At 37.9% G+C, this 22,985-nt stretch overlaps 3 protein-coding genes across 4 annotated transcripts; 1 reads left to right on the top strand and 2 right to left on the bottom strand.

Moving 5' to 3' along the window:
- Positions 1-113: 113 nt before the first annotated feature.
- On the top strand, positions 114-7,835 carry LOC108673109 (transmembrane protein 256 homolog). 2 transcript variants are annotated; one of them, XM_018160890.2, is made up of 4 exons: positions 114-193; positions 5,643-5,778; positions 6,852-6,970; positions 7,341-7,835. In XM_018160890.2, exons 2-4 carry the CDS (start codon positions 5,685-5,687, stop codon positions 7,482-7,484), a joined length of 357 nt encoding a protein of 118 aa, XP_018016379.1. In that variant the 5' UTR covers positions 114-193; positions 5,643-5,684; the 3' UTR covers positions 7,485-7,835. The 2 variants fall into 2 exon arrangements, with proteins under 2 accessions (XP_018016379.1, XP_018016378.1); XM_018160889.2 differs by having other exon boundaries at positions 125-372.
- A 176-nt stretch (positions 7,836-8,011) lies between these two features.
- Positions 8,012-11,145, bottom strand: LOC108673107 (alpha-ketoglutarate-dependent dioxygenase alkB homolog 4-like). The gene is made up of 5 exons (XM_018160887.2): positions 10,366-11,145; positions 10,029-10,129; positions 9,787-9,901; positions 8,886-9,616; positions 8,012-8,548 (listed from the first exon to the last, which is right to left on the bottom strand). The coding sequence occupies exons 1-5, from the start codon at positions 10,471-10,473 to the stop codon at positions 8,377-8,379; spliced, it is 1,227 nt and encodes a 408-aa protein (XP_018016376.1). The 5' UTR covers positions 10,474-11,145; the 3' UTR covers positions 8,012-8,376.
- A 55-nt stretch (positions 11,146-11,200) lies between these two features.
- Positions 11,201-22,985, bottom strand: LOC108673108 (transcription initiation factor IIA subunit 1). Its single transcript, XM_018160888.2, has 10 exons — positions 22,864-22,985; positions 19,349-19,592; positions 18,764-18,801; positions 18,384-18,551; positions 17,331-17,463; positions 15,439-15,539; positions 15,044-15,199; positions 14,189-14,335; positions 13,646-13,735; positions 11,201-13,279 (listed from the first exon to the last, which is right to left on the bottom strand). Exons 1-10 carry the CDS (start codon positions 22,885-22,887, stop codon positions 13,172-13,174), a joined length of 1,209 nt encoding a protein of 402 aa, XP_018016377.1. The 5' UTR covers positions 22,888-22,985; the 3' UTR covers positions 11,201-13,171.

Raw genomic sequence — 22,985 nt, 5'->3', positions numbered from 1 at the left:
ACGTAGAGATGCTATAGATTTAAGATATTTCACTTCATTAAATGATCTCAGAAACGTTATCATTTCTTTCATTGCGGCCCACTAATAAATCCGCAGCACAGGATACCGTACTCCTGTGACTGTCCTGTCGAGTGTTGTCCTTATTCCGAAAAATAAGTTGAATTGGCATTGTACATCAACTGCAAGATAAATTGTACGTCATATCTCTTAATTATAAAATTTAACCAACTATATTAAGAAAGAGTTGAAAATTTTAGCGCGCTATCAATGTCGATTATTGGTGACAGTATTAATTGGCTCTGGAATAATCCCATATCAAGAGAAGTTTTCCGATATCCCAAGGTTATTGGTGAATTGGTCTTCAGTCAACAGGTATACATTTTTTTTATTGTACTTGATAGGGTTATTCAATTTTTGGTGTACTAGTGAAAATCTACAATAAATGTTTATTTTATGATTGAATTAGCCTATTATTAGTAGGTAATTTATATATCATTAGATTCATTATACTAATACCTAAGAGGCTAAGACTAAACTTACCAGGCCCCAGGGGTGCAGGCATAGTGACAAACCAGAGATTTTTTAGAATCAGTTCATTTTTAATTGCCTTATTTACTCAAGATTTTAACCAATTTCTCAAGTATGATAATGCTGGTATGATTGGTATCCATGATACTTTACTGCTCTACTTATAGGACTCAAAAGTGAACTTGAGACAGAGTCTAAAAAACTCTCTGCTTTGCCACTATGGGTGCAGGATTGAAATTTTCCTACATGTTTCTGAAATCTTGCGGCCCGATCGTGCAATTTTTTTAACAATTAGATAGTAAGTAATTCATTTGGCAGAAATCTTGCTGTTCCAAAAATGGTGGGAAAGCTATTGTTGTGGCCCTAAATGTAGTTAGGTAGATGTTTTCCATACTTGACTGAGAGTGCAAGCACTTTGCCAAGATATGGATTTTTAGTCAAAAGCATTGCCAGCCATTTTCGAGCTGTGTCCCACCGTCCCACAGTCCCTGGGTAATTTTTAATGAGCAAATGCTGCAAACAACTTCTGTAGTAGGCATGGAATATATCCCATGGTCAGGAAGATGTGCCAGGTGCGCGGGAATTTATTTTGTCATTTTAACAACCTGCGCTGTGCACCGTACTATGCTGGTAAAAAAATGCGCTGTGCGCCGTACTTTAGAAAGCTAAAATAGTTTAAATATGGAGGCGCGGCAACGCAAATTACGCAATCGCACTGACCGTACACACAAACGCATAGTGGCAAATCAGAGATTTTTTAGAATCAGTTCATTTTTAATTTTCTCATCTACTCAATATCTTAATCAATTTCTTATATATGAAAATGCTGGTATTCAAGATACTTTCCTGGTCTACTTATAGGACTCAAAAATGAACTTGATGAAGAGTCTAAAAAAATTGTTGCTTTGCCACTATGCACAAACGTGTAGGTATTTGCATTGTGTTGTGGTTGGATATGAGTTAACTAGATTGCTACCATACCCAGGATGGTGCAGCGCGTACGCCGGAGGCTTCAACGCAGTGTGGCTGAATGTACGCCAATAAAACAATGAGTGTACGCCAATAAAACAAAAAAAATCAAGGTATTCCAGGTAAGTATGTGCGCGTACGCCAGGATGAATTATATGCTATGAAACTCCGGAATCGCTAAATTATACTATTTTCGTATGACAGGCAATGTCTACCAAATCTTTCTGTGCGGTGGTCCGGTGGAACGATTCTAACAAATATATATTAATTATTTCCTGATTGTATATATTTATGTTGTTTCTTTTTCTAATGCTCATGAACATTTTTTATAAATTTGAATTGCGTAAAGGCTTTGCTGCTCGATGAAATTATTTTATGTATGGATTTTTGTATTTTTCTGTACTACAGATTCAAGCATTTGCACAGCACAGCAGTAGCAGGAGGGGGATTTATTAGCAACTGAGATTCGTCTAAAAATAAAAAGAAGGAAATGAATGGAACACAGAAGAAATGTGCTGTTGCAAACAAGCTGATCATTCATGGACTAATGTTAAAGCAAAATGAAAGAGGTATCTTTTTATAGGAAAAAAACACTGGAAAGAAACAGAGTGCTTCCTCTCACTCGTCCACTTGCGATCCGGGCATTTCAGCTCGGCCAACAAATGGACACTGTGACGTTAGATTCCTACGACGGTCGACGACTTTGCTCACGTCGTATCGAGTAGCTCGAGCGTCAACAAAAAACGGGCCGCGATGGGGGCGAAGTCCATGCTTTCGATCACCTGCGTAGAACAACCTTGCCGCGCTATCCAGAAGTCGTTCCAGCGCTATGCTACCAACGGGAGGTAGCATCCATCGAAGTTTCGCCCGCCGCTGCAGAGTGTCGTTGTGCTGCCCTCCCTGTTGCTGCTGAGATCGCATCGTTGCGTAGAATGTTTCCACGATCGCCTCTGTTAGTTCGAATAGGTAAGTGCATTTCTTGCCAACTATTATTTAAGTAAAGTAACATCTTATCATCTAATAATATTACAAGTTTGCACCCGATAAGCGTATAAGGTAGTCAAGTTGAATAATGTAGCTAATTATATACTCTATAGATATAACAATGATTTCTTCTAACCTAAATATTCTCTAGCAGTTATCTTAGATTAGGAGCAATTATGGAGTGCAATGCGATATATTACACTTAATTACCAATGATGCTCGTTACCTTACCCGAGCCACTACGATGCAGACCGAAGTCCAAGAGCAGGCACGCAGATGGACTAGCCACACGGAAAATTTTTGGATCGCTGTAAAATGATTGATAAACAGCTTGCTCATTTAGAACAGTGGCAATACGGTCTCCTGATTGCGTTGTTACCATGAGATGCAGTCTAAAATCGCACCGAGACCTTGTTGCTTGCGTCACTTTAACGTCAGTAATAGGACCGCTGACAGCAGGTGTCAGCCAATTATCCCTGCCAACACCAGATAAGAAAGATTCGTGAAAAGCAGCAACGTAGGACGCAATGTACTTTCGAGCGAGCTTTACGTTCAAAGATGATCTAAGATTCTCGTGTCTCGCTGCCAGGTCAACGAGCCGAGTGGCTGCTGCTGAGTGAGTGTACTCTTCCACGAACTCTTCACGATTTTCTTCTCCGAGCAGGCGCACGATGGAAGGAGCGTCTAAAATAACACAATCAGCACCCGCTTCACCCATGCACTTGGCGATGCGCTGATTGAAGCTCCAATGAAGCGCACAGGCGAAACTCACCACATCCGCCTCCATATCCTTCTGTTCTCGCACACGCCAATCTACTGGGCCACCAGCCTTCTGGGACTCTACCAGCCATCCCTCTAGTAGAGGTACACCTTTGTACATACCACCTGGACGCACGTTATCGTAGCTCTCCTTCAAACATGGATAGTCATCGAGGCAAAATTCTTCAGCGCGCTGCGACAAGAAATCGGAGACCTTGGGCCAAAGCACTGCAATCTTCCAGTGAGGAAGTTTTAAGTCTTGAACTATTTCCATAAGCCGCCGAATCGGCTCCATGAGATCCAACAGGCAGCACAGGTCGAAAACGAAGTCACTACCAAATAGCTGGTATTGAAGCTCCTCGTTATCCACACAATTTGGGTTCTCTGCACGGAATGCGTTGTGTAGCTCCAGGTAGCTGGATGCGATTGCGTCCCATTGCTTGATCGCCGAGCTGGCAAACCGTTGCACTGCAAATACCGAAATTGCGCAAGCTCCTGTTTCAGAGGCAGCCTCGAGAGCAGCGTGTCCGCGTCCGCGTCCAAACAGGTGAGCGAAAAGGTTGGCGCGCTTAATAAACCGGCGCAAATAGAGGCCATGTACCTCGTCATCACGCACGTCGGTAATTACCAAGTTAAGAAAATGCGCCGCGTCCCAACTTATTGGTAGTAATTCAGCATCATCGTCGGCAATGCTGAGCTTCTCACGTAGATTTTTACTAAACATTTTAATTTGGTATTGCCCGTCTGCAACAACGCCAACCAAGTTTTCAAGATAATTTTTACACATTTTCCTTTATTCTGTCATTTTCCTGTCACTTTTACTGTATGAGATCCAAATATTTATCAGAACCAGTATTTGCATTTCATTTTCCTTTTCTAAATTTAGTCATCATATTAGTTTAGTTCATTCATTGTTACCAACTAGTCAGATAAAGTAGGCAATGAGTTCGTCTCACCTGCGTTGAGACACTGGTAACAATGAAACTTGGTACACATTTTCATTAGGACATAACAAGGAACAATGATGTTTAGCTTGTGAAAAATTTTTTTAATTTGCGTTTATTGGTGAGTTATATGGTGATACTGATATGGGCCAATATTTGCAGTGATCAAGGAATTTCTTCCTAACTACCCACTGAACAAATATTGAATGAAATTTTGAATACGCATAAATTGTCACTCAGCAGAAACTGCTTGTACCTTGCTGCTGTCAGCTGACATGCCTGGCCTGGAATATATCTACTAGTGAATGAGCTGCAACTAGGGCTTTTCTGCTATTTTCAGGGTTGCTAGATAAATTTTCTCTTGACTAATTTTTACTAAAACTGCACAATTGGGCCATGAGATTCAAAATAAATTGAAAATCAGTCACTTTGGAGTTGTGAGATTTCATTAATAAGTAGAAAAATTCCAATTTAGCTTGTCAGTTGTCATTAATTGAAGTACAATTTGTAAGGATTGATTGCCACATAATAACTAGAAAATTGTTTCAAATTATTACACTAATGGCTAAAAAGATATGGTTCAGTTGTTTATAAAATGGATCCTTTCAATTGATTTTATTGAAGGTTGGTAACTTTCATGTAATTCATGTACTGTCAGTACCAATAACCTGTCCACCAAAATTAAGTTGCCGGCCTTCTCTGAAATGATCTAATTTGAAAACAAAACTGAACCACATTTTCAGCCACTCAAAACGACTTCTGAGACATCATGTGATAATCAAACCGTACAAATCATAGTTCTGAGTAGTATTATTCTTACCCCTATTTGTTATTGACAGTTGTGGGAATCTTGCCTACAATTCATAGTTGTGACCAGTATTTTATATATTTCTATGGCCTGAAGCCAGTTAATGCAGTAGGTATCAGATGAGTGGCAACTCAAATGTCATTGATGGTAGCTCCACTAACTTGGATCATTGTTCTTAATTCATTTCATTTTTTATTGCCATTTACTAATTAAGTGGCACTGGTGATAAAGAACAGAATAATTTAGAAGTGAAATTGAGTGATAAATAATATTCAAATAAAATTTTGCTCTGTATTATTAGAATCACCAGGGAATTGACCATTTAGGCTCAACTTTCTCGGCTGTCAATTACCATGAACAGAAATGGTGTCAAATTGTTGCAGATATTATATTGTCTAAAATGATTAATGAGGAACTCATTGTGCTTACATGAATGTAAGATTTGTTTGTTATAATTAAAAAAATTCTTAACAATATAAAAATGTTAATCGTGGAAAACATTACAATTTTATAGTTTTGATGAGTGAATTTTATATATGTATTATTTTCATTATGTATCATCATGCAAGAAGCAGAACAAAAGCTGAATACTGATTATGCTTGAATGCATTTCAAATCAACTAATACCAACTATGAAACTTCTTGCTCAGGCTCCTCCCATAACAAAAATAGTGGAGAGGTTGCCAGCAGACATGATAGTCATCCCTTCTTGGACTCGTATTTTTGTTCGGATGGCTGGCATCTCAGGAGCCTGCGCTGTTGCTATGGGGGCCTACGGAGCACATGGTATGACAGTTCACTCAACTTTCAAATGATTTCTCTTAATCTCAGGTATTTAAAAATTTACTCTGGTATTTAAAAATTTAACTTTCTTCTATTGAAATATTGCCATCCTAAAAAGCTTTATGTATCAAAAGCAGAAAGTGATGGATTTTTCATGACCAGTGGGTTCACTGTGAATTTGATCAGCTTCACCTAACATGGAAGAGTAGCACTAATTATATATAAGTTCTTCTTCCTTTACTCTAGTTAGTTTTTGTACACATGTCATATTTCTATCATTTGCTGGTTTTCTACAAATTCCATTTAGTGTGGTTATTAAGTGCTCTGAAGAACTGAAACAAGGTGTTTCAAAACAATGAAAGATTAATGAGAAATTCTATACTGCAACCCAGACCAACTCACATAGAATGGGCAAGTCTTTAAACTTATACACACATAATTTTATGATTAATACAAGTAATGGGAGTTATAATCCCAAACATTAAAGTGGCTCTTAACCTTTCTCCTCACTGTTGTTGTGTTACTTGTTCCCTGTTAAAAAGCCCATTTACTGCATGAAAGCTGTCAAGTAATGGTTTATAGTGCCACTGTTGTTGGGAGGGTGTTACATCATGACGGCTTAGGTGGACCGACATGTAATATCTGGGTACATGTTGAAGTGTTTTTGGCGGAGCTGTGTGTTTGTTTTTTGCAAAGAATGATGACTGCAATGTAGCCTAGTGAGATGTATTCTATAATTTATTTAATCTTTCACACGTTGTGAGTCATGTTGTCCAGGATCTGCCAAAATATTGATGTTCTTCACTGTGATGTCAATAGAACCAGGATTTTAGAATATAATAGATCTGTTAGCTCAAGATTCATCAATGTTAGTACATTAAAGCCAAGCCCATGGCTAACAATTGTTCACCTCAGTCAAAGAATAAAGTATATTCTGAAATGCATCTGGACTAAATTTCTACCTCAGGTTATTGATTCCATCATAGTGATTACTTTGATCATAAAATGTGAATCAAATTTCCGTACAATATATTCCCATCTGCCACTTTTACACAAGCATTAAATTTTGGTTACAGTTTTTTATCAGCGAGGCACAGCAGAAGAGCTTAAGCAGGTTTATGAGACCGCCAACAGATATCATTTCCTGCACACTTTAGCTCTGCTTGGAGTGCCACTCTGCAAGAGACCAAAACTAGTGAGTTTAGTATAGTTTGTGACTTTGATAGAAGAATTATAAAAATATTGTTTGAGTGGTTTGGTATATGTGCGTCATTATGCTTGCTTCAGAAATCATATCATGAGCCTGAATGCTGTGATTTACTGAACCTTTATAAATAATAAGAAATATTTTAAAGTGAATTCATATAGATATCAAGATTTGAAAATGTACTAAAATATCATTTGACTTGAATACTATGTAAATTGATGCGGTGTTAGTTTGTCACAAACCCTAACCTTGAAAAGCCTTAATTTAACATAACAAATTACTAGCGATATTTGTCTGTTGCAGATTGTAAGACGATGCTTATCATTTAGATGAATCTAAATAGCTCTATGTGTTGCAGGCTGGGTCGCTCCTCGGTCTCGGTATGCTGGTGTTCTGCGGCACTTGTTATTACTACGCGCTGACGGGATCACGCACAGTGCGCCAGTACACTCCATACGGCGGCGTCATGCTCATCGCTGGCTGGGTTGCTTTGGTCTTGTAATATCTTGCTGCTTGGGTTGCCTCGGTCTTTTCTATTATCGTTTCGTGCTTAGGCTGTGTTGCAAAACAACATTAAAGCAGGAACTTTAGGTGCATTTGCATAATCTACCCAAGCATCTAGAGCTCCAAGGAAAATTTATTTCCGTTTAAGTTTATATCAATGCAAATAGTTTTTTGTTTAATGCAGATACCTAGTTTTTTGTTTGAAAGATTCATTTCGTAAATGAATTACTTGGTTAATTTTGAATTTAAAAAAATATCTCCAGATGCATTCTAGCAAATTGGATGGTTGAAGACTATTGCGAGTAATATTATTATATTCATTCTCCATTTTTAAGTAAAAGTTGTTACTTTATTGAAGTAAAAATTAATATTGTCACTTCTATTTATATTTATCTACAAAATTTCTTTATTGAAATTAATTGTGACTGCACTGAATTAATGGTGCAGCACAGTTACATGTCAGCGATAGCAAATGATCGAATTAAGAGTAGAGGTTAAATTCCTGGGCATAAATAAAAAATTCTCCTCGGTTTGTAAAACATATAATTGCTTTGTATATTGGATATAATTTGTGCTTAAAACTTCTTTAATTTTCTGCGAGTTTAAAGTACGAGTATGTGATTAATAGGTTCTTATCCGACTGCTGATGATAATATGAATACAAATACGTAAATCTTTATTGCAAAAATTCTTGTTGCTATCCCTGTTTTTGCGACGAGATCAGCATGCACATCTTAACCCTCTTGACATAAGATTGAAATAATTTGAAACTAACATCGTACATCGAGGTTGTCACTATAAAATTCTTGCCTCAAGTAAGAATCAAAATGATTTTTTCTTCAGCTTAGTTGGCTCTATTACAAGGAATGTGTCGAGTATAGATACTAGCATTACACCGCCACCGCAGTTTGCAATGGCCCGTTGACGTTTTTCTCTCCATCTGCGGTCGTGGCAGAGGTCGAGTATACCACAGTGTGGTCCCAGAATTCCTGGGCAGCCTCGAGGATCTCTGCTCCGACTTGCGATTGTGGTCCACACGACAGGAAGGTGGGGGTCAGCTCTCTGGAGAAACGATGACTTCAGGATTATCTTAAAAACATATAATAACATCTTATGAGGTTATCCAGTTGTTAGCTTGTTAAATTCGACTATTATCTCTCTTATAGGTATTTCATAGTGTAGGTACACGTTCTCATCCCAATCTGAAGCATAGGCGAAATTTCCTATCCCTATAGATTTGATTACGATGATTTTTCAAGTAAAATGTTTAATTCGACTTGAAAAGTGAACCAATAAAAGCTACACCTGTCCCTATGTGAAATATTTAAGATTTGCCGTAAAATTTTCGATAGCGATACAGCTTTACCTTTAGTGCAACTCATGTGAGCGGAGAACCTACCTGTAAGTGATGCAAACGCGTCGCTGCGGCACGTCGTCGCGCATCACCCTGTGCTCGTAGTCGTAGCGAGCGCTGCCGTAGAGCACGAGCAGTGAACGACGCGGCATTGGCACTCGCACCACTCGCACCCCAGTCGGCTTCACTGCTCTGTTACCTTCAGAACTAATTTCTTGTGATGAAATAGCGACTTCACTAGCTCGAGAACAGGCATCTTGAGAACGTGATGCATGTGCTGATGATAGCGTAGTGCTATGATCTCTCGGTGCAGGTGAGCCAGCAGCAGATTGTGAGCAATCCAAACCTTTTGCGTCCAGACTGACGGCTCGACCAAGTTCTTCCTCAGCTGAATTCCCTCCATTGTAATATTCTCGTAACTGATCCATTGTTTTGACTAGTCCCTGTGGACTCACAACCGAAGGGTAAGTTTTCACATCAGGGAGGTTATAGCGTGAGTCACGACCTTCATATAGCGTCAGAGTCAAAACAGAGTCGCTCATGAGACTCAAGGTAGGGATTCGCTCGCCCCATATCCAGCAGTCATCAATGTGGGGATCAATGGACGCTCCCCTGCTGGGTGTGTAGTCCAGGGAACACTGTTCAACTGTCAGGAAATCTCTCAATATATCAACATCTCGGAAACGATCTTGCAGAAACTTGGTGAATAGTGGGTAGCCGTTGAAACCATCCAGCTTCACTTTCCGTTTCTTGAAATTACATTTTGGACCATAGTTCTGAAAACAAAGAGAAATCATTGCCCTACTGGAATAATAAGTACCTAACAATATTGGAGCGCAAGTAATAGCTTAAGTCATCCTAACGTGAGATGCTTCAAGCTGGCTCATAATTTTTGTCAATACTCCACTCGACAATAGGCTGGATCTTAAGTAAGCTAATGGTAAACCTGCTTGAGCCTCCCACTCTGTGAAGTATCCCAAGGCACTTGGTCAAGCTTCTCAAGGAGCTCTGCTTCCTCGTCCTCGGTCACGAAGTCCAGCACCAGCTTCACGCCCTCTATCCTGTCCTCAGTAAAACAACTTTCTCCATTTGCGTGTCAACCATGCAAATAATTGTAGCACGTATATTATTTATATTTCTTTCTCAAAATGAACAGGAAACGTGTTTAGAAATGTAGAAATAACTCACTGGACAGGTTGACCCTTATGTTGCGGATGAGACTGCCAGTCGCTCACTCCCCATCCCGGCCACGCCAACTCGCAGTGAGGACAGAAGACCACGCTCGTCTCCTGGCCGACAGAAATTATTAAGTAAATGTGCTTTTTGTACGCCTGGTTTACTTCTTGGCCAAATTTTTATAGCTTCTAATTTGTCTTCTGTAGCTTCTGATTTGGCATACTCGTCTGTCAAGACGTCGTCTATAACCTATGAGCAGTCAACAAGGGTCCAGAAGTAACTCAAGTCTTAAGGCCTTGCTAATGTTGCAAAAACTGGCGTATATTTCGAATGTCGAAACCTCGCTCACCTTCATGTGGTCTGAAATGCCACCCGAAACGCTGAAGGCCCCGAACTGCGCTTCGCATGCTAGGCAAGAACGTTGCCCTTTGCAGCCGCAGGGCCGGTTGTGAAACATGTCTGTTGCGTCTTCACTTCGCTGATTAGACGATTTTTTTTTCTGAAAGCTATTAGCACTTTGAACTTGAAATACATCCAGTACATATCCCTCACAAGATATATCTCGCTTATCGAGAAATTCATGATGAAAGGTCAAATCAGAGTTTTTTACTAAGAAGCAAAATTGAAACGCTTTCCTCAGTACCGTATATATTATTTTCAGTGAAGAACAATATTTTACTTGACGACAGTGAAGGTTATCTTGACGATTCAAATTAGTCAGAAAACGAATTCATCCGCCCACTGAATATATATATATATATATTACAAGGCCGACTACAGGATTCTCGCGAAATAAGCTTAAGTGTAGTGTCACACGGTTTTGTACTTAAGATTAAATTACTTCATTATTAACCTTGAGTTCATTACTTAATAGAGGAAACTAAAATGGTCGGATTTATAGTCATCGCTGAAGGTTATTGCCGTTCAGCTTGAAAGGATGTGCTCGATTGTTTCTATTTTATATTCCATAAAACTTTACATTTTCCTAGCTCTTTCAGGTTGATTTGGACTGAGGAGCCTGGGGGGTTGTCCACGGCCCCCAACAAGAAAACTCTTGTTTTCTGCAGGTGAGATAGTTCCGCTATCATCTCCACGTGCCCTTACAATATTCCTCGTGTGTCGTTGCAACATTCCACATGTACTTGTTTTGGCTCACAACCTAGACAGGTGAAAAATGAAAACAATACTTTGAATCTTTTAATACGCAACATTCATAGAGTTCTCTGTACTGAACAAACGATCATTAATGTTGACATAGCGAGTGATATTCACACATGGCACCATGCAAGAAGCAGGTGCGCAACGCAATATCATGAGTTTATCCTAACGTGCCGCTCAACAAGTAAACCCTCTTCTTTGCTTACACGCAAAGAAACAAAATTCTAAATAAATATTCAAATCGCCCAGTTATTAATCTGATCAACACAACGAAGCCCTCACGCAGTTCAAAATACAAAAACAATACGAATTAAAACCTTACAACCTGTCCCATACGCGTGGGGAGAGGATTAATTTCATGTATAGCGATGTGGGAGCTTGTTGGACTAAAAAGTCAATATATTCACATAAAACTGAAAATAATCACTCAAGTGCAAACGTCTAAAATGACGGCATGAGTTTAAACTAGGCTGGTGACAAATCCAAACGGAAGAGATTGCTTCACTCATGAGCAGTGGAGTTGCATGCATATTATTACACTAGAATATACTAGACTAACTAGAGGTTTGGTAGAGTAACTCAGGATAAAAAGATTTAGAACAAAATCTACGGCGACAAACTTTAGGCATCGATGGATTCAACTGCAAGTCGATCATAGAAAAGACTAACAACAAAGAACTAAACTGGGACTGGAATGAAGAAACGCTACCAAGGTAAAACAAGAATCCAACTCACTATTTAATCCCACCTCCAATACCCTTATTCAGGTACTATGAACTAGAACTCGCTCTGAAACTAGAATAACAACGTCGTATGGCGTTAGGCACATACAGTATCAAACATTATTCTCGCCAATACGTTTTACGCTCCAATCACCGCTCCTATTTACAGGATATCACAATTCGATAATAATGTTAAATAATGGGCATCATTATTTACACTATTATTGCAGTCCTACTGAAAAAAAATAAATAATTTCAAACATGGTTATGGAAAAAAAAGATCAAAGAAGGAATTCAATTTTCAAAGCCGCAGAAAACAAGACTCTTAACACCCAGAGACGAAAAAGGGCACCCAATAAAATAATCCTCTGGTTCGATGAATTTTGACAACAAGCACAAGTATAGAGGAACACTCAACTCCTACAAAAGACGCGAGTTATTTAACTGATTACATATAGGAAAAATCATCATCATTGAAATGACTCCTCATGAATAACTGGTCAGTAACTGGAATGTCTAGTCTCAACTGTTTAGCATTAATTTCAATCATAGTCGTAAGTACGTTTGCACACAGAGTGAAAATTGTCATCGTACATCAACTCGATCACGAGTTCCGAAAAATTATGTGTAACAAAAGAGGGTCGATCATATTGCGCACTGCCAATAAAAATCCGCCAGGATGTTAGTTAAAATAAGAAAATTTTCGCTCCGACTTCCAGAATATAATGGAGACGGAAAAATATCAATATATGATACTTGAATTAGCAATCCGTCACACTCAAATACTTAGGCTAACGAATAAAAGAACGTACACAAATGAAACAACTGATTACATTTGCACCTGGCGACTTCTGACGACGTTACTACATCCACTTCTGACACACAAAATAAACTCCATTTTCTAATTGGTTCATGACAAAAAATATGCCCAACATAACCGCTAGAAGCATTAAACTTTGAATGAACATATAATGATCTATATTAAGAAGCTTTTACGAACAAACGACATTGGCTAATGATCCACGTTGAAGCAGCTCAACCTTAAATTAACCTGAGTAGCACATACGGTGATTTGTGGTTAATTTAAAGAATACATCATTCATAAGTGCACAGATGCCACACCGTCCTCAACGTAAATAGTAATAGACTTCAAATGTACGGATTAAAAGATTCCTTTCATTCAGATGGCCACAAGTTCCATGACCAGAGTATCACCCCAGGCTTAAGGGAACGAATGAAATCCAGTTCCAGAGCAGGACAAAATTTCTAGACACATCACCACTCGCCTTCCCCAGTGGCTTTCAAGAAAACATAATCTTTGCCTTTCAAGTTCATGATGCCGTCCTTGAGGTTGAACTTCCATTTGTTGCGCACACGGGTCACCTGCGGCACGCACATGCAAGTTATTTAGCTAGATATTTTACAGGGATAGATAGTGAAAAAATACGGTAGTGATGCTACGATAATGTTATCTCATATTCAACTCTTGCTTTTTATATCACTTGTGATCGCCAATCTTCACAATGCGATACAGCGTGAGAATTGGATAAGTGCAATGACATTGCATTTTACAGTGACACTGACTGCCAGCTATCAAACCGAGTTTATCCAAAGAAAATTACTGAACTGTTTTTTCTCACGTCATTACTCAAGCGGACAAGTATACTCGAATTGAAAATAAATGTTTGTCGTAATATTTAAAACCAGACACATTCAAGAGTTTGCTATCAAAGCAAACCTCAATATTACCTTATCGAAGAGACACACAACGACGTTGTCAGTTTCGAATGCCTCGCCGCCTTCATCATCACTCAAATCATCCGCCGAATTCAACGGATCCTGCACGTGGTATAAAATATTGAAAGAAAAATATAATATTAGCACACTTTTCAACCCTCTAATTTGCACAGTCAGATGTTAAAGTTGAAGTTTTCAGAAAACATCCTGCAACAGTGAGACTAAACGAACCAATATATCACACTGAGAACAAACATCTTTACTTCAAATATGCTATATATACGTCACAAGTTACCCAATTAGGTTACTAAACTCGTACTAAACCTGTGCTAATGCCGTAATTCTTCTAAACCACCAGGCATCTAATTTAAATAACATTGATCAAATGTAGTTTTAACGAAATTACCCCATAATCAACGTTTTTCCACGAAATCATCTCATAATCAACTCGAAATCGACGTTGATTCAAATAAATCAACTCTCAACTAACGTTGTTTGCCAGAAATGAATGCTTATTTTTTATTATTATTCAAAATTTCCTTATTAATTGCTCACCTCATTGACATCGCCAGCATCGTCTTCCTCCTCTTCATCATCCATGCCGTACTTCTTATCCTTCTCATCCTCCTCTTCTTTGTCATCGTCATCGTCGTCATCATCGCCCGACATCTCATCAGAACTGTCGTCACACCCGCCGTCCGTCTGTTAACATGTTTTTAGTTTATTCTTATCTATCTTGAACAGTTTATTCAACTCGCATTTTCGTTAATCACTTAGAGCAAGAGTGTCCTGATATCTCCCAAGTAAAGAGGGGGTCAATGGGATCATCCAAGAGCTTCATTAATGGACATGGACACCGAGATATCCTTTATGATTTAGCTTAAATATTTTCAACCATATGCATGCAAAATTTTTCAACCATAAGCATGGCGACAATGATTGACCATGAGCTCATGAAAATGTCAAATGTTGGAACAGTAACTGAAAATTAACTTATTTCCTTATATATTCATGTAAGGTTAAAACCACATCTAAACGTCAACGCACAAATAACATCAACCAACACTTCATAACATCCTAACTCAGCTCTCATCCGTACACATCTCAAATCACCCCTTCACCGACAAATAACAAAATTTTTGCTTCTTCACGGAAAATTAAAGTTTTCTAGATCTTATTCAGAGTATTTAATCACAATTCTAACACGAATGGAAACAGGAAAAACGAAGATAGAGTGGATACAGAATTAGACAGAATCATTTTGAGAATACATAATTGGTGTAAATATGTCCATGAAGACAGAACTGCACGATACGGGAATAAAAAAAAGTTCCTATTCTCCCGAAGACTGGAAATGAGGAACAGGACTTCAATAAATGATAGAGTATAATTAAGAAGGCTATTGCAAACCTGATTCAGAGTAAGCCTTTCCATGAGCAGTCGGTCCAACGTAGCTCTGTCCGCTGATACTTTAATTGCTGTGTCGTCACGTGTGCAAGACTGAATGGTGGTGGTGGCGACAGCGGCAGCAGCAGCAGCAGGCATGACTGCAAGTGTGTTTCCATCCTGCAAAATTAAACTTTCGAAGTAAAGTACTAATCTTGATGCCTCGTAAATTAATTTTGATAACACAAGTATGCGCGAAACTATTCATCACCCAAGTTGTTCGAGTATTGCAGGCAAAAAAAAAAAACATTCAAAACTCCTGATCAAGTAACGAACAAAATTCCTGGTTTAGATGAATGGCCTGGTGTTTGTCTCGTCATTTATTAGTATTTCGTCGCAAGAACAAGAATTCACCTCACCTCAGACTCGAGCAAGGACGCATCTCCAGCAACCAATGAGTGAGCTCCATTGGCCTTCTTGCTCGATATCCTGCTCACCTTACGACTTTTGGGACGAGTACCTACAGGAGAAGTTTTTATTTAATGATACTGCTTCAAGGATCACTCCCGTTATGAATAGTATCAATATAGTATTCAATATACTTAACTACGTACATTTGATCAAATTCAAAAACTAGTTTCTACAAAATAAATAAGATTCAAGTTTTATCACTGCTTTGTATGATACGCCCAAGAAACGAAAATGAAATGTTACAAGTGAAAAGAGTAATTACAATTTTTTAATATTTCGATTCACTGAACTTAATTGAACATTCGATTCATTTTTTTTATCAATGCAGACATGCAGACAAAAAAATATAACTCAGTACTCACTGCAGTGAGTGACAGAGAGCGCATTTTCTCGTCGACGGAAAATTGAGGTCATGGACGGACGGACGGACGGACGGACGGACAGACAGACAGGGCGAGCACAATAGTGCATTTTGTCCATAAATGAGAAAATGCGCAAAAACACTGCCATCACGACACAAATCTAACCACATCTTGAATAAAGTAGGTAATATTGAACATGTATAATGCGTAGGTAGGTGTTAAGAATGCTAAGAATGCGGGTCGAAGCGATAGAGCAAGTATGTAAGACGCGGTTGTTTCGAGATCGTGGGAACGAGTTAGTTTACATTGAACGTTGGCGAGCTCAGCGCGAGGGATATTCCAGTCGAGGAATGTGGCGTCACTTCCGAGGGTATATGCTTAACTGTGCGCGACACTAGCGTATACATATAAGGACCTTAAAATTCGAGCCAAAGTCTGTTCTACGGAGGTGACCGTCACGCAAGCACGGTCTGCAGTCAGCGGACTTTGTAACGGCCGCGGTCATGAGGCCGACGGTGTTGCCGTTTTCGAACATTGAGGGTCGCAAGAAAAAACTGGACTTATCGAGGCAGCCAAGAGTCCGGTGAGCACGTCAAGAAAATCAACATCAACACTACGGCTGCGACTCAGCTGTGAGACAATGCGAGAGGGGGCCACGAGTTGTGCAACGATTATAACGCCCATCATTAGAAGATACAAGTTTTCGAGCTCTACACCAAGACTTATCGGTACAGTCACAACTGTCGCAAGAAGAAACGGTACGGTTACAGTCATCAACCAAAGCACGGTCGTCATAAACTCTACGGTTAGACCGGCCACTATATCACTATAGCGCGATATCTCTATAGCGCGATATCACTATAGCGCGATATCACTATATAGATATCACTATAGCGCGAGAAATACGGCCATGAAGAAAGAGCAACTGTGAAAGTGGACACAAGAATACAGCAGCGGTACGGCCGCTGAACATACGGCCGCGCAAGTTACGGTCGTTTACAACAGTCATACGGCTCAACGGAACTGCAACGTTCTGGTAAAATTACATGATTTTAATGATGTAAACTGATAGGTTTTTGGACTTTTGATTGTGTTCAGATTACCTTTGTCAAGTACTAGAGATTTTTGTTAACGTAGGATGTGAACTTGAATTTCTTAATTTATTATGAAATGTATCATTGTTTCATTACAACCCTCTATTTGTACTATTTTTGCCATAAAATTTTCAAAAAATAACCTTATCGTATGTGCATATCAAGCGCCACTCAGCGTCAACCTGATAAAACGATAATTTGTTAATATCTGAACCTGAACGTAACGTAAATTTGGAAGAGTAATCACTCCGAGTGTCCAACTTTAAAATATATGACGTGATAGAAACTACTTATGATTTTTTTATTCTAACCAATCTCGTGATTACAAGCACGCTCTAAATACTCTAAAATTGGAGTATAGCCAAAACAAATTCATTAACTCACCTGAAGGCAAGTCCACGGCGCCATCCACCTGTGGCTGGGAGCCAAACTGCAGGAGCTGTGGAGGAAGCGTCACGCCACATTGCTGCAGGGCGGCATTCAGCTGACGCTGGATCACTTCAGCTGCTTGTGTCGCCTGAAACGAGGAATCATTCACTCAAAAACTTTACCATTGAGTTGTTAAATGTATTATCGCATATTGAGGTTAGATGCATTACATATGGGAGTCAATTGATACCTTATTGAAAGTAAAAACTTCTCCCAACAAAAACCTTTTATGATAGCTAACAAGAGAACCCCTAATGTGAACAATTCATTGCCATGTTTCATCCCATATAGAACAAAATATCTAACATTGACAGGCTAGAAAAAAAATTCAAGTATCAACTTTACCAGCAGGTTAATCAGTCTCGTTGTCTTTACCAAACCCTCAAATCAAGTTGCAATTATAAAATTATCTTCCTTAAAATTACAAGTAACATGTGCACAAGCATGAGTTACGTATAAAAATGCCTGTTCAAACCATCATTGAACTCACGTTTCAAGATTTAAATATTTCAGTTTTTCACTGATGAAAATAAAATTTGCTAGCATAGAATTTTGAAAACTGTCAGATTTTAAATCCAGTCTCGTTTTCTATGCTGTATTATAGAACTACCAGAATTAAGATTTCAGGCACAGGTAATATCCTGACATGACAAAGTGACAGGCAGTGGAAAACTTATCTGATAAATTAAATCTGTTGTTGACGTCACAGAAGTTATCTCAATGTTCCCGATGTCTACTTTCAAATTAACTGCCAAACGGTAGTATCTCCTTAGACATGTTTACTTGAAACCACCAATTTTGCCATCCAGAGGCTAACAAGCAGCCTTGTGATTTTCAGCCCAAACAGCCAGTAGAGCAGCAGTAACAACAGTAAAATAACGCTGAACTGAGTGAGGTTAGCTCTAACGTCTAAGTTCATAGAGGTGCGGTGCCTATGTGCAATTAGTATATTAACCCTACAGCCTCAATGATAAAAGCACTAATATGATTGCATAATTTAGTAAACACCTCCATGGCGAAGGTCTGGGCGGCCGATGGGGCTGAAAGGATGGATTGCAGTTGATTGCCAGCAACACCGTTGGCAAGGGCTGATGATGGCACGTGAATGGTGATTGTCTTAGGTGTGCCACCAGCTTGCTGGGCAGGCACTGTGATCTGCACTGGCACTAGGTTCACCTGCAACACACAGAATCAAGAATGAAGATGAGAATAATTTGTGGTACAGCAAAAGGTTAACTGCAGCTCATGCACTATGAAACATTATTATTGTTGTTGATAAGAATATCCAGAAGAAATTGAAGTTAAATAAAAATATTGTCATTTTTTGTACATATTTTTCACACTGACAAAACATTTCTTGCTAGCATGCTAGGTACTATCCAACTCACAGGAGTTGACACAACAGGAGCTGTTTGAGGAGGAGGATCTGCAAAAAAAAAAATTGTCTAAAACTCAATGAAAAAAGATTATCAAAATCAATAAACTGTCACAAAAAAAATTTCCAAGCCAACATATTTCACCCGAAAATGAAATATCTACAAATGGGATGTTTTAAGTTCACACAAAGTAAAAATATTGAAAGTGCATTCAATTCACTACAAAAATATTCTTGGAATTGTGACAATATTATGAATATTCTTAATATTGAAATAATATGAATATTCATAATATTTAAATAATATTATGAATACCGGTATTATTATAAGTACTTTAAAAATAACTTTAACCTATATTAATGGATAACTATATAGTTATATAGTTATCCATATTATACTGCTTAAATCACAAGTTTGCTGGGAACTTAAAAGCAAAGAAAGCAGCAAGAAAATCCACCTTATCTCCAATAAAAACATTTTGGAGGCCAGTTCCTTCACCTGTTCAAATTTTATTACAAATGAACTCAATCAAAATTTCAGACATTAAATATAGCATTATTTTAGGTGTGTACATAGCATGATAGCATGATCACTCACTTGTTCCAGTAAGCCCACTTGCTACCTGCTGGTGAGCTGTTTGCTGCAGCTGTTGCTGAGCTAAATTGGGCGGCTGGTTGGTGCCAGCCAGAGCTTCACTGTGATCTGTTGCTCGGGTAGCGGCTAGCTTTTGTTCCCATGACTGCTTCACCTCCAGCAGAACTTGTTCATCAATGCCTTCATCCAGGAATGCATCACGCACATTTGCCATCACCTCTTCTATGACGCTTTTGTACAGTCGAGGCTGTGAAAAAGGATGTCTTGTATGAATTACATCTGTGAAAATTCACATTCATTGACCTAATAATATACATTTAAAAATTACTTTTTAAAGACAACACTTCCAAAGAATCCAGTGTCTCCAATATTACAGATGTACAATGAATTTCTCATTTAATTTTCGAATATTAAACAAATTAAATTTTTATTTTTTTAATATATATACATTTTTTAATATATAAATTTTTTTTCAAAATTATTTATTCTATTAATTGATTCATGCATTGCCTCTGACTTCACACGAGTGTGCAAAAATTCAGATCAATTAGACGGGTAAAAGTATGTTAAATATCAGTTATAAGATTTGTACCGTAGTAGCTGACAAAATTTTTTCAATTTTTAAAATCATTTATTTTAACATTTGATTCATGTATTGTCTCCAACTTTACGCAAGTGTGCAAAATTTCAGATTGATAGGATAAGTAGAAGTGTGTTAAATTTTGATTACAAGACTTGTAGCAGACAAACAAACAAACAAACAACAAGAAGTGAAGTTAAAGAGAAGTGTTGTAAAAATACATGCAATTCCAAAACTAGATGTATTTAATGGGTCAAAAAAAAAAATAGAAAGTAGAGGGTAATTATAAAATTTTTAACCATGATCCAATTTAAATTTAGCAAAAAATGTCTGCTTTTTGAACTTTAAGAGTAAATTTCAGCAAGGCACTTCAAAAACTTAATTTGGCTTCAGAAAAAGTCAGTCTGTACCAGTACCATCAACTGGGGTGACTTTGGCCACTGCTACAACAGAAACAAATGGCAGCAAAACAAAATAATAAACATTGGCCAAAGTGAATGGGGTGACTTTGGCCACCAGGGTGACTTTAACCAACATTTATTATTTCATTTTGCTGCAATTTGTTTCTGTTGCTGTGGTGGCTGAAGTCACCCTTCATTGCCAAAAACACCCCAGTTGATGGTGGTTGAAGATAGTTCATTACTAACAAGGCATATAGACTTTAAACAAACCTTGAGTGACACAAATTTAAATTTTAGAAATTTGAAATTTTTGGAGTTCAATCAAGCCCACCAAAGCTCAAAAAATAACAGATCCTTATTGACACTGACATCTTGGTTGCCCTAAAGATTAAACACTTCAAGCTTTTCTCAGTCACATGAGTGTTAAAACGATTAGATACAAGATTCTCTTTAGTGTGCAAAATTTCACAAATTTAAACATGGTATGAACTGCTCCAATTTGAGCTGGATTCATATTGGATTTTTTCATGTCTGATTGTATTGATGATAAATAGCAGGCATAAATCAAGCAACAATTTACCTCAGCTGGAAACAACAGTACTGTAAAATGGGGTAACTTAGACCACTTTTTTTATAAATGATGCCATTTTTTTACTAGCAAAATTAAACTAACATTGAAACATGCAAAATACAGGTCTATACTCTAGCTTCACTCACCATAAATTGCTGGCTCCTGCCTCTCATAGTCTTTATGTAATTTCATTATTTCAAAAAAAGTGATGGTCTTTGTTACCCCAGCTCTTTGGGTATCTTAGACTGGGTGGTAAAACCAATTATATTTTTTGGTAAAATAACTCCAAATAACTCCAGGTTTTGGTGCATTGTAGTAGAACTCTTCTAGTTACAAATGCAAATGACAAACTTGAGGAAAGTGTCATAGTTTGCAAATGGGGGGCACCGCCCCATAATGGGGTAATGTGGCTACCTAATGGCAGCCCTGACGGGGTAAATATTGACTGGCTTGGAAATTAAGTTAAAATTACCATATATAAGACTCTGTAGTCTGAAACATAGAGAAAAAACATAAATAGGCTGTCAAACATAAAATATGTTATATATGGTAATTTTATATTAACTTCCAAGCCGGTCTATGTTACCCCGTCAGGGTTGACATTAGGTGGTCTAAGTTCCCCCATTTGGAGGCCGCGCCCCTCATTTGCAAACTATGACCCTTTCCTAAAATTTGTCATTTGCATGTGTAACTAAAAGAGTTCTACTACAATGCATCAAAACCTGAAGTTATTTAACCAAAAAATAAAAAAATTGGAGAGGGGTACTCTGACAGGCTTTAAATAATAGCTTTTTTTTGGGGGGTCACATTTTTAATTTTTTAACCTATTAGATATGCAAACTTTTTAAATCTTTCTATTGTGTTATGTAGCCTCAGTATTAGGCCTTTAATGCCCATTGACAAAATCTTCTATGTCAAATAGTTTTTGAGTTTTGGGGGTTTTTGTTAAAAAAACAAAAAGTGGTCTAAGTTACCCTGCCGGTCTAAGTTACCCCATTTTACGGTACTATACATGTTATCTGGTGCTTAACTGATTCTGAATTGAATAAATATACATACCTATATACCTATGATTGTTTCCAATTTATGATATAATGACTGAATGAGCCATTTTGACATGGCAGAAATAGCTTGTAAATTGAGTTCACCATTCAAAATAATTTTTATGATTGCCAGAAATAAATCCAAAGTTAAAAAAATATTAAATATTCATATATTAATCCAACTCATTAATAATAATAATAAACTTGCAGCTTGAAAATTTTGTTTAGTCACTCAAATTTAAAATTAGATAGTACTTGCCTATCAAGAAAATAACACTTATCAAAATTTTGTGTCTCTAAAACTCATTTTAGCCTAAACTGCTAAAGTCACACTGTCACACATTTTGTCTGAAGTTGAAACCTTGCATTTTGCAGCATAATCATGCAGTTCAAGTAAAAATTGAGGAGATAATTGATCTAAAAGCAGATATGGTTATAGAAAAATATATTTTATTAACAAAAAATTTCAGAAAATCTTTTTTTAGCCATTCAGAATGTGAGTATTTTCCACACCTCTTTTCAATCCCTGTATGGGTAAAAGGTCTGACCATCTGAATCAGGTCCAGTTCACAAACATTAAGAAAATTGTGTAATATTTTTTTAATAGACCATGTCCAATTCACCGAATTGCCAATTGTCCGTAGACCGTAGCAACAAAATGCAGGTCTTTCTGAAAATCCCTGATAAGTGCTTATTAAATTCTAAAAAAGTGAGGTACCTAGAAATATATTGGCGTCTAATGCACAATTGTCGAAAGATCAACATTCTACTGACAACAATACTCAAGTTAAACATGGTGAAAACTGAAAACGGCCGTTACGTCATCAAACCAATATGGCGGTTCCGCTTTTGTGACAAAACTGAACCTAATTGTTCATTAAACGGGACCAGAAAATTATTTAACATTCAAAAAATGCTCTTACCACACACGTAGCACATTGGGCCATATTGGCAGTTTGAATAACACAGACGTATATAACACTGTGGGCTCCCTAAGAAGCAGTGACCTCTCTCGATGCTGGCCTATATATAGAGTGAGTGAAGT

This window comes from Hyalella azteca, unplaced genomic scaffold (genome assembly GCF_000764305.2).
Source record: "Hyalella azteca isolate HAZT.00-mixed unplaced genomic scaffold, Hazt_2.0.2 contig4152, whole genome shotgun sequence".
Taxonomy (NCBI): Eukaryota; Metazoa; Arthropoda; class Malacostraca; order Amphipoda; family Hyalellidae; genus Hyalella; species Hyalella azteca.
Note: the sequence above shows the minus strand (reverse complement) of the source record. Positions and strands in the feature narration are given on the sequence as shown.

Coding starts and splice junctions, on each gene's coding strand:
- LOC108673109 (XM_018160889.2), top strand. CDS start 268: ATGTCGATTATTGGTGACAGTATTAATTGGCTCTGGAATAATCCCATA. Junction 373..5,642: donor AATTGGTCTTCAGTCAACAG/GTATACATTTTT, acceptor CTTCTTGCTCAG/GCTCCTCCCATAACAAAAAT. Junction 5,779..6,851: donor GGGGGCCTACGGAGCACATG/GTATGACAGTTC, acceptor TTTTGGTTACAG/TTTTTTATCAGCGAGGCACA.
- LOC108673107 (XM_018160887.2), bottom strand. CDS start 10,473: ATGTTTCACAACCGGCCCTGCGGCTGCAAAGGGCAACGTTCTTGCCTA. Junction 9,902..10,028: donor CATAAGGGTCAACCTGTCCA/GTGAGTTATTTC, acceptor TACTGAGGACAG/GATAGAGGGCGTGAAGCTGG. Junction 9,617..9,786: donor AGAGTGGGAGGCTCAAGCAG/GTTTACCATTAG, acceptor CTTTGTTTTCAG/AACTATGGTCCAAAATGTAA.
- LOC108673108 (XM_018160888.2), bottom strand. CDS start 22,887: ATGGCCCAATGTGCTACGTGTGTG. Junction 18,552..18,763: donor CTCCTGTTGTGTCAACTCCT/GTGAGTTGGATA, acceptor TGTGTGTTGCAG/GTGAACCTAGTGCCAGTGCA. Junction 15,200..15,438: donor CGTCCTTGCTCGAGTCTGAG/GTGAGGTGAATT, acceptor TTAATTTTGCAG/GATGGAAACACACTTGCAGT.